Source organism: Taudactylus pleione, unplaced genomic scaffold (genome assembly GCF_031769625.1).
Source record: "Taudactylus pleione unplaced genomic scaffold, aTauple2 ptg000205l, whole genome shotgun sequence".
In the NCBI taxonomy this organism is placed as follows: Eukaryota; Metazoa; Chordata; class Amphibia; order Anura; family Myobatrachidae; genus Taudactylus; species Taudactylus pleione.
The window spans coordinates 3385381-3399568 of record NW_028284607.1 but is presented as its reverse complement, the minus strand read 5'-3'; the positions used below and the strand labels follow the sequence as shown (position 1 = coordinate 3399568).

Sequence of the window (14188 nt, the reverse complement as noted above, 5' to 3'; positions counted from 1 at the left end):
TTAAATGTAAAATGAGGCTTGTTTCACAATTAATATTATTGTAACTGCCAGTTATCGTGAGTTTTGAAAAACTGACTCTTAGTAAATATACCACCAAGGCTTTAAGAAAAGGACTATTTCTCATTCAAACGCATCGCTGTATGATCTTTACAATAGGAGAGCTTAGGGAGAGGAGCCAGCTACAATCACAACTTTCTGTGTTCTCATACAGTACCTTTTGGTCTTCGGCATGCACACACACAGCTGTTTTAAAACGTAGTGAATGTAGAAAAATTACATTGAGGTTCAATACAATATACTTGAAGAATGAAAGTTTTTTTTTAAATCTATTTATAAGGGTAGATGCCAAAATAAAAAAAATACTTGTGACGAAAAGAGTTTTTCAACATCACAGAGCCACATATAACAAAAGTACATAACAGTACATTTAACAGTAGAGCTACGTTATTTGATTAAATACCAAAAGAACAAAAACCTGAATAAAATACAGTACGCTAATAAAGATAATAGATAACCTCAAACTACCATGTTTTCATTTTTATTTTTTTTTAAATCGAAATGTGTTGGCCAACAATTTCTAATAAATACAACAATGGATGTAAAAGAAGAAAAAGCTGGATTGTGTGGAGGAACACCAGGCAGCAGAGTCATAAGAGCACAAGGAATATAATCAGATTGGATAGGATATGCAGAAGTGGCGAACAGTACTATAATACTCTAGAGTAGGGTTCAGGCCAGGCCTGGAAGGGTTCTATGAAAATGAAAGTACCAAGGGGTCCAAACTTCATGGAATTTTGTATTCTTATCATGGAGCAGAGCAGTGATATACGCCATGGAGGCGGTGTGCCAAATTCTGTTAATTAGCGCTGAAATAGAAGGTGCAGTAGATTGTTTCCAATTAGTGGCTATCAAATGTTTAGCTGCGTTAGACACATGGTTTGTTAAATGGTCTAGAAGAGTCAGGACATGGATTACATAACAGAACATGGAAAGGATCCTTACTAGGTACAGTGCTAAAGATACCACCTATCAGTGATCAAACCTCATCTCAGTATGTAGAAATCAGTGGACAGTCCCATCATATACGAAAGTAGGAGCCCTTTTGTCCACACTGGCATCAGCAAAGGCCCGATGTTAGTGAATAGATAGAGTGAAGTCTTTCAGGGACCATAAGGTTTTGTTTTAAATTAAAACATTTTAATGTTAAGAACTTACTGTGTGTTATAAAGAAAATATATACTACTCAAGAAAGGACCAGAGAGGATAGGTACACAAGTGTGTGTATTGTGGGCTCATGACATGACACCCACCCAGGAACTACGTTACTCTGTCTCCAGATACACCCCGATTACTGATGAATCCCCCTCCCCCACATGCCTTGCTCACTGTTATAGGCCCATAATACGCTGATGTATGTAAGAGCTTTTATCAGGATGGGAGAGCAGGAGACACCAACCAGATATGTCGGTCACTATGGTGCAAACCAAAGGGATTTCCCTGCTTCTTTAATATTTCTCCTGCAGATTCTTTCTGCCTTTCTTTCATGGTTTTGACCTTTCAGATGGAAGTACTGCTCCTGTTTGCTTCTGATGTAAGATAAATTATATATTGCAGCTCTTACTCAATAAAGCAACATCATTATATATAAAGTATATGTTACAATACAATAGGGGGGCTACTACTGGGGGCAATGCAGCATAGGGGGGATTACTACTGGGGGATTACTGTTGGGGGCGCTGCATAGGGGGGGGGCGCCAGTCCATTACATTGCCAGGGGTGCTTGGATCACTAGATACACTCCTGCTGCAATGTACTAATTCCTTCTTTCCCAAATGTACGGGTTCAACAGTTACCCCCTGACAGGTGCCATAGTCCTTTAGGCCAATCGGCTCTTTTGCTGAGGAACAGCCTTGGTTTTTGCTGGAGAAGTTAAAGGGGTTTCTTTGGGGGCACGGGATTTCTTGTGAACTGAGTTTCGCCACTTGTCCCGTACGTGGGGATTGGACAACTTCTGCAAGCGCTCTGCAAGAGAAACAAATATTTGGAGACAGATATGGGCCTGTGCGTTAATGAGGGTGATCTGTAGACTCATTTCCTTACATTGCACTTAGGTGCCAGATTAAATTATTATATTTAAATCAGTCAACATTCAGCTTTTTTATTTCTACTGCAAGTTAGACCATAACAATGACAGCAGATGTCTGATAGGATGCCAAAGTTTAAGGCAAATTTCCAACTAAGGGCGTGATTCAGAGATGTACGTAAATCTGATGGTTTCATAGATCTCCGATCATGCAGGACTCATAATGAGTGCTCCCAAGCTGCAGCGTGACTGTAACTCTGGCGGGGGGGGGGGGGGGGGGGTGGCGCCTGCCTGTGTTCCCGGAAATAAGGGCATATTACTCCCGTATTCTGGGAGGCAGCAAGTCTGAGCAAGCTTTAGTGATGGTCACGATGGTGATCTGATGCTGCGTCTTTAGTTACAGCACTTGGATCGCAGATGCTCACAGGAAGTGTCTTTTTTCCTTAAGGCACCTCTTGAAGAATTACCATATTTACACATTGCAGCAGCAGCAGCAGCAGCGATGTGTTCTCCGTACATCTTTGAGTCAAGTCCAATGTGTCCAAACATCTAAATATTCAGATATGTTTTTTCGTGATAAGCAAGCCTTCCATAGCATTTCATCTAACAGACCTTTTATACATGTCAGACAATGATCTATAACTTACTAGCTTTAGTCACCTCAACCGTCCTCACCTGCTAACTCCGGGTGACGCTTCCACAAGTTCTCCAGCATGGACTCGTACCGGGCTGGCTCTGACCCATCACTCCCTACAATTATAGTAGGTCAGAAACTGAAGCACAGTTACCATTCTATATGTGCAGGGAGATCACTTGTACAAGCCTAAAGACTGGTTCATAACCACAGATTTGAATGTAAATATATTTATAAAATACAAAAGGAGACAGGAAAGGGAACAATAAGACAAGAACGTAACAACACAGACTTCACAGTCCTCTCCCAATTTTTACTTACGGATGATTTTGACCAGAACATAGCACTGTCGTTCCTTCAGGTAGTTTGTAGCAATGTCTTGGGACCCCTCCAGATCACTGAGATTTATAAGGTTTCCTGACTCGTCTATGAGATCAATGGGAACTAGAAGGAACAAGGTGGAATATACAGCTGGTGACAATGTATATCTTGCATTTTGGATATAGGCAGGTGCTGCAGTTCTTTGGAAATTAGGCTGTGGCCATTATCACATAGACGAAGATCAATACATGGTGATGTGTTTTTTTGTTTTTTTTTTAATCTAGAGCAAGGTGTAGTTGTTGTAATGGAACAGAAAATATTACGGTAATTGTTATCATTTGTTTGGCAAATTACCATATTCCGCAAAGCTGTAGAGTTCAAATACATTAGGATTATTCAGTTTGTATGTTTAAGTCACAAGTTCTTCCATTTACCACTGTTGAAATGGTCTGAGTTGAGGAATAAAATGCAGGTTGCATTCATAGTAGTAGAGAACTATGGTACATTCCACTCTTTATTTCACTCCAGTCTTAAAACACCCATTTGTACATGTCCTAAATGTAGCTGGGATAAACCTTCATAACTAGTTGCCGACATGCTTTGTGTGCTATACAGAGATAGTATTTTCTATAACTTGTAACCCTCAATACTCGATTCAATCATAAAATGTCACATGTGTGAAAGATCTGAAAATAGCATAAATGACACAATGGATGAAGCTCTGTGGTCCTGAGATATTGGCCAAACACCCTTACACTAGGTGTACCTAAACACTCTAGATCTAAAGGCCAGAACCATAGCAATCAAGATGGCTTCTTCCATTGTGTTTGAGCAGTCGGTGTTCTTTGAATTTAAAACTCACATCTCTTATTCCTTGTTTGCCTCATCACTCACCGTCATGTCCACACTGACATTTTTCCCTCAGGCTTTCTGTAAGGTTGACCACCTTGCAGTTTGGATTCAATATAATCTGATGATCATCTTAAAAAAACCAAAAAAAACCCCAGTTAAACTCACAGTTAGATAACTACAGGGTAGAAACTGCATCAAAACGTCTCCAACATTTTACTACAACAAAATAGGCAATTATTATTATTTTTAAGAACTCTTCAAATATGTTTTAAGAACTGTCTGGAGGCTCCAAAAGAGCAGGCAAGCTATTCACAATGTAAGTTATCAACCCTGCTGAGACTTTAATCTTATTTTGTCAATTGGTAGTGTTTAAGGAGTTGAGTGGGCTCTACAAGTAACACCATGACTTGAATTCCTGGTCTCTTGGGTTTGCCAGTCAAGAGGCCTGAAATATATTTGGTATTCCAGTACAATTTAGGTGGTTTCAGAGGGAACTTCATAGGTAGTGTGAACAGGACCGGGCTGGAACTAAAAATTGTCCCAGGCATTTAAAGCACACAGGCCCACCTCGGCAACGGTGTCCGGCTCTTGGTGTCCTTGACTTGAGACGCTCTCAGCCTCTCTCAGTATGCCAACATAGCATCATGACGTCAAGGAGTGCCCTATATCCATTCCATTGAGTAGAGAGCTGGGAGGCTCAGCCTTTGACTGCTGAAACGAGTGTATCTAGACTTTTCTTTTAGAAGGAGCATTTTAACAATATAGACTCCTCTTAGTCTATATTCTTACGATACAAATATAAATACAAGTAATACAACATTCGAGTGTACATCATTGTCTGTATTAAAATACATGCATCACAGCTTATCCTGCAGGGGATTTAAACAGCAAACCACCTATACTATATTCAGATAACTTGTGAGCTATCAGTAGTCAATAATAACTTTCATTTAACCCTCTATTCCCTTCTTGGATTTAAAAAATACAATGCTCAGCAGGCCATGTCGGGAACTTTAACTCACAAATTAATGAACTACAGTGAGATGATTAACACATGAGCTATTTGCTCCTATGTAGCACAAGTAATTCTGTTTGTAAGATAGCTGTAATTCTAAAGCTGGATACACACTTGTCGATATATCGTTTGTTCGATCAACAAATTATATATTGCGAGTGCATCGGCGGGGGTGTACACACCATAATATCCCTTTAAATCAGGACACTCATGAATTACACAGGTTTGGCTGACTAAAACCAGATTAAATGCAGGCTTGAAGTCAGCCAGCCACAGAATCTATGTAATTCATGAGCAGGGCCGTAACTAGGGTAGTGCGACCACTGCCGTGGCACAGGGCACCGCAGGGCAGGGAACGCTGTTTGGGCCTATCAATTTTCCTGTTTATTATCATTCTCACTTGTATCTTCCTCTTATTTTATCCCCAGCATCTCCTGGCCTCCCCTATCTCTTCCCTGGCCCTTCCCCATGAGGACATGGCCCTTTTTCAGGTTCACTATCTTATGTCCCTAGTTAAAAACTGGGAGGGGGGGCGCCAATGGTTTTTCTGGCACAGGGCACCAAAAAGTCTAGTTACGGCTCTGTTCATGAGTGTTCCGATTTAAAAGGAAAGTACGGCAAGCCTATTCACAGACATATAAGACCGGCCCTGCATCACAGCCAATGCTGTACACTGGCTGCAGGGACCGCCGACATTGACATTACAACTGGGAAATTGAAATGCCAGGCCAAACATATTGAGCGCCTGATTGTAGGTGTGTATAGCTTACAAATTGGCCTGACTGATCCGTTGTTTAAGTGTGTAACCAGCATTAGTATAGACCGTAGGTTCTCAAACTCTGTCCCCAGGACCCTAAACAGTGCATGTTTTCAAGGTCTCCTTACAGAATCACAAGTGAAATAATTAGCTCCACCTGTGGATCTTTTAAAATGTGTCAGTGAGTAATGAATACACCTGTGCACCTGCTGGATGACCTGGAAACGTGAACTGTTTGGAGTCATGAGGACCAAGTTTGGGGGCCTTATGTTCCTCCTATATCTCAACATTTATTGTCTTTGATTTTTATTTCAACTTATTTTTTCAAAATTATTGCTAAAGATACTCTTTCATCCCCAAATGAAATGAGTAAATGTTAAAACTATTATCATGTTACAAATGTCATGTTTTTAGTTTATAATGTGCAGGCAACTGAGAATTCTACTGGATTTGTGTTTGTCCTTGCCTAATGTTTCTGTCAGAAATAAACAAATGGTACAGTACCTGATCTTTCATGCTAAACCCCTGGGCTTTAAGACTGGTACACACTAGATTATATGTCGTCCGATCCGCATTGGCCAGTGTGTACCCACTATGTTGCTGACTATGCGCGCTCCCGCGCGTCATCAGTGACATCGCCTTTCGGACCTGCATGCAGGTCTGACGGGCGATATCGTCAGCTGGTGCTCCTTCACTGTCGGCATCGGCAAGTGTGTATGGTCTTGCCGATGCCGGAAACCCTGCTGAGACACACCTCGGATGACATTGTGCTGGGTAAACATTAAACAGGGGTATTCAATATGGGAGCGAAAAGATCGTTTTTGCGTTAATATCGGAGGTATGACGTCATTATCGCAGGTTTTACTTTTACACCGTATTCAATTTCAAAGACTTATCGCAGTTTTGAAAAGTCTTTGTTAAAAAACGGGGATAACTTTTCACCATTGAATAGGTGTCGAAAAAAAGTGCAGAATTGGGGTTTAGGGGTGCAGGCTTAAAAAATATAGCCTGCATCCCTGGGAATGACATTTAAAAAAGAACTGTGTCAAAATTAAAAAAAAAAAAAAATAGGGACACCCCAAAAAATTTATTTAAAAATTGGGGTGAAAAAAAAGAAATGGGAAAAAATTGATTAACAATAGGGAAATAGGTTCAGGGCTATTCTGCAAGTATGCGGCAGGTGTTTTCTAGAATAGATTTATAGCGGCAGGTGCACAAATGCAGAATTTTTAAAAACTTACTTTAGGGACTTAAAAATATGCTAGTACCCATTTTCATGTACCCCAAATTTGGGACTACTTAAAAAAACGAAAAAAATAACCTAAGTGCTCTTCTGCAACACTTCTTCAATGTCGGGAAAAAAACACCTGCTGCGGCTATTTAAATTCCCGACTTTCATTTAAAGGCTAAAACAGGGGTACCCATAGTGATCCCCCATGTTTTTACAACGTTAGGGGGGTCCTACAATTTTTTTAACTTTACGCAAATCCAACTTTGGAGGATCCCGTTTTCGTTAATTTTATATTGAATACGGGGATAAGCGGGAGCGCGCCCGATACTTTAACGCAGGTAAAAACTCCGATATGAAACGTTAACTTCGACAGTGAAGTTAACGTTTCATATTGAATACCCCTTTAAAGCTGGCCACACATCTAAAGATTATCTGTCCAACCAGCCAACTAGTTGATTGGTTGGAATGAAAATCTGGTAACGTATGGGAGTAAATAATGATAAGTAATATGCTCCTAAATGCCAGAAAACAGATGAAAATGGTCGTCAGACAAGTTTGTTAAATGTTTGATCCAAACAATTTGTTCAAACAACAATTTTTGTCCATTTTCCGGCGTTGGGGAGCAAATTGCTGATTGTCATTTGCTTTCATACGTTACCAGATTTTCATTCCAACCAATCAACTAGTTGGCTGGTTGGACATATAATCTTTAGATGTGTGGCCAGCTTTAGTGTGTACCCAGCATTACTATACAATCTGCTGGGTTAGAAGAGAACTATCCTAATTTAATTGTTTTTAGATTGGGAAGGGATTTAATCTGGTTTTAATCAGTCACAGAACCTGTTCTATTATGTGTCCTGATTAGGACTAGAACAGAGAAGTTGTATACAAATGAATCAAAGATACCTGCATTCATTACGACCTTCCACAATCATGTATATTTCACATCTTTAGCCTATGACATCCCAGTCTGTATGCATTTAGTTAAGCTACATTTTAAAGTTTATTTATCAGTATATGTCCTAGGCTTTCATTCTCCCATCCTCCGTCACTAGTATACATTGTGGTATATGCTAAAGTTTAATGGAAACATCTTATTCAGAAGGGACTGATTCATTCTCTAAAAATAAAATAATAATCCTGTACATTTTTGCCATGAGTTACAGATAGAAAATAATGATTTTCAATACAAACATTAAATGGGACGGCCACTCCTTCTCACAATACTGAAATATGGCAACCAAAGTTTATCTGGGTATCACTGACTGGACTAATAAAGAATACATAATAACTCATACAATTGTGGGTGCGATGGCCACTAAGGTGCTGTGTAACACATTGTTACCCCTGAACAGGGAGGGTTGGGATAAGTGAGTGATGGGTTAGGACAGAGGTTCCCAAACTCTGTCCTCAAGGCACCTATACAATCAAGCTTTTAAGGATATCCATGTTGACCACAGGCGACTTAACTAGTACCTCAACCAATTTGTCAACTTGATTTAACCACCTTTGCTCAACCATGGAAATCTCTAAATCTGGGTACACATTTACCAATGTGCGTATCTAGCGATGCATCGCCCGACGGCCCGACACATTGGGTGGCTGGCACACATTATATTATCCGGTGCCCAACCGCCCAATATGTCTATTTGGGAACCTCCTGGGTTAGGAGTTGGTGTTCATCACCGTTAAGTAAAAAGAATCACCATTTTTTGCATTAAATATATTTCTAATAATAAACACTGCCATTGTACATTTATTTATGCACTTTTTGTTGCATTACTTCAGGGGTTATGACATGTATTTGGACAGATTACATTTTGTGACATATGATCATGTATTCAGTTTAAAATTAAATGGTGCAAAGTATCCTCACACATGACCGCTCAGACAGACTATACTGCAATCTCACCTGGGACAATGGGCCTGATTCAGAGATGTACACATATTTACCCAGTTGACCGATAATTGGTAATCTACGCATCCTTCTAAGTCGCATTGACAGGCAGGGACCATTTTGGGAAGTAACGAGGAAGTGGTGGCAAAAACGCAGGTGTATCACAACCGTATTCGGGACATGTTACATCGTGCATCTGCGATCCTGTAATAAAAATGGCTCTAGCATTTCAGTACACGCAGCCATTCTGCGCAACCAAGGGGTTACTCAGAAGGTATTTAGAGAAGGTATACCGATATTTAAACTGTGCATACATCTAAGTTGAACTGCGCATGCGTCAAGGTACCTTACTGTAGTCACCCGGAGCGATTATTACTCACACTGTAATTGACTGCGAGGGAGCGTTTGGGGGAGGTAAAGGAGAGTGGAGGCAAAGAATGCAGAATGTCGTGACCGTTTTAGTTACATTCTGCGTCTGCGATTTCCTTTGCAAGAAAAATGTCTCCGGTGTCTCAGTTCCCGTGGCCATTCTGAGCGACCTTAGGGTTACTCCACACTGCAATAATCTAATGATCTGCGACCGATGCTGCGTCTTTGTACACAGATGCTTGTGTTTGCAAAGCTGCATATATTCGAATATATACACTCCATATATAGATGCAACAGTGGCAGCATTAGTGTACAATTGTGACCCAGGCTCATAGGGCCTTATTCAGCAAGGATCACAGTTGCTAATAAGCACGCAATCGGCGATTGTTGCGTTCTGTGCAGTGCGTGTGCATGAATCGGCTATTGTGATCGAGACTGCGATTGCAGAGGCTAAGCAGACCCCTCGAGTGATTGACAGGATGTACCATTTGTGGGTGGTGATGGGGGGTGGTTAAGGAAATGCAGGCGTGCCACTGCATTTGAACGCTGTTGCAGGGGCGTGCATAAATTATCCACTGCGATGCCATACGCAGCCTGAGGCCTGATAGTGTGCGCTGAAGTTAGCAATTCCTGAGTAAGGTCAGAGCTTGTGCAAGTGTGCGTGAGGCTGCGATGGTAATCGATTGTACTGATGGTTTTGATATTCTGCTAAGCATCACAGATGTGTGTAAGGTAAAGTGGGCGTCCTTATGTTGTGCTGAGATTGCATTGCGATTGCAATGAATTAGCATACTATCCAGTTGGACTGAGTGCGTAAACGCAGCTGCGATCGCAATAACGATCCAAGCTGAATCGGGCCCATAGGTCTTACATGGAACCTAACCTGCGTTCTTCAGAATATCTTCACCTATAAATTCCCCACCAGATTTGTGTAATACAATTCTTTGTTAGTGTTCGTAGATAAAAAAAAATAATTTCATTTTGGTAATAAAGCTCTTTTAAGACATATTTTTAAACAAAATACATGTATTTTTTTGTTTGTTAAATTTATTTCTGATATATTTAGGGGTATATTCACTAAACGCCAATTTTAATCGATTTCAAATTGATCTAATCAATCCACATTGATGCTGTGTTTTTGGGGCTAAATCACACATTTACTAGCACTTCAAAAATCAAATAAAAAATTGTCAATAAATGTTTAATTTAGCCCCAGAAACATGACATATGGGCCCCATCCATCTGCAATGGATTGCCGCAATCCCGTAATGCTGCAACCCGGCATCGCAGAAATCCAACATGTTGGATTTTGCCAATTTGATGATCACGATCAAAAACTTATCACCATTGTCAAATCGTTGACATTTAACATGGCAAATGTCTGCGATCCAGCGACAGATCGCAGAATATCGATGGTGGGAGGTCGGCGTTTCCACCTGGAAACGCCGGCATTTCGCATCGCCGTAACGTGACAAACAGTCGCTGATGTATGGCCACCTATAGATGTTGATTGATTTAGACTGATTTGAAATTGATTAAAACTGCCCTTCAATAAATATACCCCTAAATGTCACCAATGTTCTACTTACCTCCAAACTCCACAGTTATAAACATCTTATACACGGTCTTGGTCTCTTAGAAGCAGGAGACTTGCAGCCCCGAGCTCTCAGAAATCTCCAATTCCTGGCACATATAGATTCTCTGGGAATAAGACAAAACTTTTCGTTGAAGGTTTCAGGAGAGTGCGGGAGCCTGAGACTTGCTGTTAGTGAAGTAGTAGTGCTGTTGTCTGGTCTGCATAGACCTTTTGTCATGGTATCTAAGAGGCAACAAAAGCATGTGGCTAGAAGCATGTAATTATCCATTATAGGGTTTACAATGACAAAAGTGGGTGGAAGAGATTTAACTTTCCTCTGTCATTAAAATCTCCACCTACAGACCTCCTAGTATAGGAATGTACAGTATGTAACTGACAAATCCATGTTATTCTGCTAAACTAATACTAGTCAGGCAGTTTATATTTAGCATACCAAGCATACAGTATATCAGCATAGTTTATTCTTACTTGTTGTTTACCCACAGTCCATTTTCCTACATATTAATAATAAATAAGGGGATGTTGTGCATTGAGGCACAAGCATGCTCCAGGCACAGTTGCTAATTTACGGTGTATTTGCTTACAATGCCCACAGCTTCAGAAATCTGTAACTGCAGCCCAGCAATTAGGGGAAACATGAAGGTCCTAATGCAGAACTGGATGGATATCGTCTGTATATGCTCCCATATTCCGTGCATGGAAATAATTGTATATATTCATCCAGTGCCATAGCAGGGCATAACTGCGCCCTGTTCCGCCTGCCCCTCAGTGCGTGACAACATCATGCGAGTAATGTCATGACATTACATTGCCCAGATAGGGCAGTAGTAAGTGCAACATTGACGCTCAGATCAGCTGTCCAGACACCAGTGCTCCTGTCAGAGCAGGAGCATCCAAAGGATGCTGCGGGCGGCACTGCAGAACAGATCCTGGCTGCTGGATGCCATTCCAAGCGCTCTGCTAGCCAGACTCAGGAACCGTGGGGCAGTGTCAGTCTCGCCCCCAGGGCTCTCCGCCCTGTGCGACAGCACATGTCGCACACCTCTAGTTACAGACCTGTATTCATCCCTATGCAAAGTTGTGGTGTACACGCCCCTCTGTATGCTTGGTTTGATACCTCTTGCCATCTATGTGCACCTGGATCAGGCTACAGCCATGGCCAAAAGTTTTGAGAATGACACAAGAATTGGTTTTCACAAAGTTTGCTGCTTCAGTGTTTATAGGCCTTTTAGTCAGATTTTACTATGGTATACTGAAGTAAAATTACAAGCATTTCATAAGTGTCAAAGGCTTTTACTGACAATTACATTAAGTTTATGCAGAGTCAATATTTGCAATTTGCCCTGGCATGCTGTCAATCAACTTCTGGGCCACATACTGACTGATGGCCACCCATTCTTGTCTAATCAATGCTTGGAGTTTGTCAGAATTTGACTTAATACATGACACTTCAGAACCCAACTTGTGCGTGGCTTCATGCTTATCATCTTACTTGGCCCTGAGAGCGCCAATATGAGACAGCATGACACAGCTATTCCTCACTTACAGAAAACCATTTCGCCCAGCAAGATCCTGACATCCATGAGAGTTGCTGGGATAGATACTAACCACTTCAAAAGCCATTCCTTAAGGGGAGCAGCAGCTAAATGTATACCCCTACAGTCGATCATGCTAGCAGTAAGGTGGGCCTCGGCCCGGACCTCTGCAAAACACTATTGGAGACCAACCGATCTACAAAAGATCGAGTTTCTCAGAGCAACCACCAGGTATGTGGTAGTCTGCCCACCTGCTGTTGCTAGGTGGCAAGCCTCCCGAAGAACAAAACACTAGTTTGCAGGAATCTATGACCTGCAAACTGGATTTGTTCTAGGGAGCAGGATTGCCACCTAGTAACAGCTCCCACCCTACCCTTCCTTCTTTACCTTCTCGTTCGCTAGGTCTGCTGTTTCCTCTGGAGACCCTTGCTTGAGTGCTATTAACCTTACCTTTATCATCCCTTAAGATGCAGCAAGGGACCCAAAGAAGCCTCAAGCAGCCACCAATAAGGAACAGAAGTAACCCGATACACTGGACCAGATTCCTTGCCTAAGTTCGGAATAGTCATTATCTGTCCAGTTCTGATTCCACCATACAAACCGTTTTTCCTTCCAGAAAGTCTTCAGTTACAGTTCAATAAAATCGTTCTTTGTTGTGAAGCATTTACGGTTTAATCCTTTTTTCTTTTCAAACAAAGGTGTAAGGCTTATCAGGTATAAAGGTTTACCTTCTCTCACACCATTACACTTTGGGGGTTGGATTGCCACCAATGTGCTTCCGAAAAATCTAAAATCTGGGCTCAGGGGTGTGCCCACGTAACCGCGGGCGTGCATGTCACCCGCGGGCCCGCCCGCGAGCCTCTCTGTATACAGGCAGAGGAGGTGAAGATTCTTTTACTCTCCTCTGTCTCAGCGTTTTCCGGGAGGCTTGCTGCCTAATCCACCTGCTGTTGCTAGGTGGCAATCCTGTTCCCTAGAACAAATCCAGTTTGAAGGTCATAGATTCCTGCAAACTAGTGTTTTTCACTAACAAAAAGACCTGTAAGGGAGACTCAGCTGAACTTCAACATATCATCATTGTTGGTTGTTTTCAATTCAGCAGATCAGACACTGGCATCATGCGATCCCTCTCCAATGGGCTGCAGGAGGTCTCGCAGCACATTCCTCTCCAATGGGCTGCAGGAGGTCTTGCAGCACATTCCTCTCCAATGGGCTGCAGGAGGTTTTCACAGCATATCGTGGTTGTGATCACTGTACTTCTTCCTGATTGGTGGGATGTTTCTTATCGGAGACCTTGTCCCAGTAATTAAAATTGGTACATCCCAGTGAAAAAAGAATCCTTATTGCGACAATAAGGATTCTTAATATTAGGGGGCAGACCGCATATTTCAATAAATATGAACCTATATATAAAAGCTTAAGATGTCCACAGCTTTGTTGATTATGACAACTCTGCTCTGTTGAGAAAGAAAGAATATGTAAATGAACGGACCCTGTAAATTGTTTGGTTATCCCAAACCAACGCCCATCCAGTCTGTTACTGTCTATTTTCTTTCCAAGAAGGCCAGATGTATTTTCTCAAAAGTAATTTAAAAGACTACATTTTATGGCAATCACGATTGTCAAGAAAAAAACAAACATATATTTGGATGGAAAATGAGTAGACTATGGCAACAAACAGTGGCGGATTTTAACTATGGGCTGCAGGACTCACGGCTGCCATCAGAAATTGTGAGACCAAGGACTAACAAAATAGGCAGCCCCTCCCCCCATGTTTCCAGCCCGCAGTATCTGTCCAGTTCCAGCCTGCCCCTTGCTGTCTCTCCAGCCCACACCTCTTCTGTCTCCAGCCAGTCAGCACCTCTTCTATCCCCAGCCAGCCCACTTGTGTCTCTCC

The 14188-nt window shown here is 41.7% G+C and overlaps 1 protein-coding gene across 1 annotated transcript; it reads right to left on the bottom strand.

Moving 5' to 3' along the window:
* Nucleotides 1-520: 520 nt before the first annotated feature.
* Nucleotides 521-10922, bottom strand: CUNH22orf15 (chromosome unknown C22orf15 homolog). The gene is made up of 5 exons (XM_088477952.1): nucleotides 10749-10922; nucleotides 3933-4019; nucleotides 3039-3161; nucleotides 2759-2833; nucleotides 521-2022 (listed from the first exon to the last, which is right to left on the bottom strand). The coding sequence occupies exons 1-5, from the start codon at nucleotides 10771-10773 to the stop codon at nucleotides 1877-1879; spliced, it is 456 nt and encodes a 151-aa protein (XP_088334078.1). The 5' UTR covers nucleotides 10774-10922; the 3' UTR covers nucleotides 521-1876.
* Nucleotides 10923-14188: the final 3266 nt, after the last annotated feature.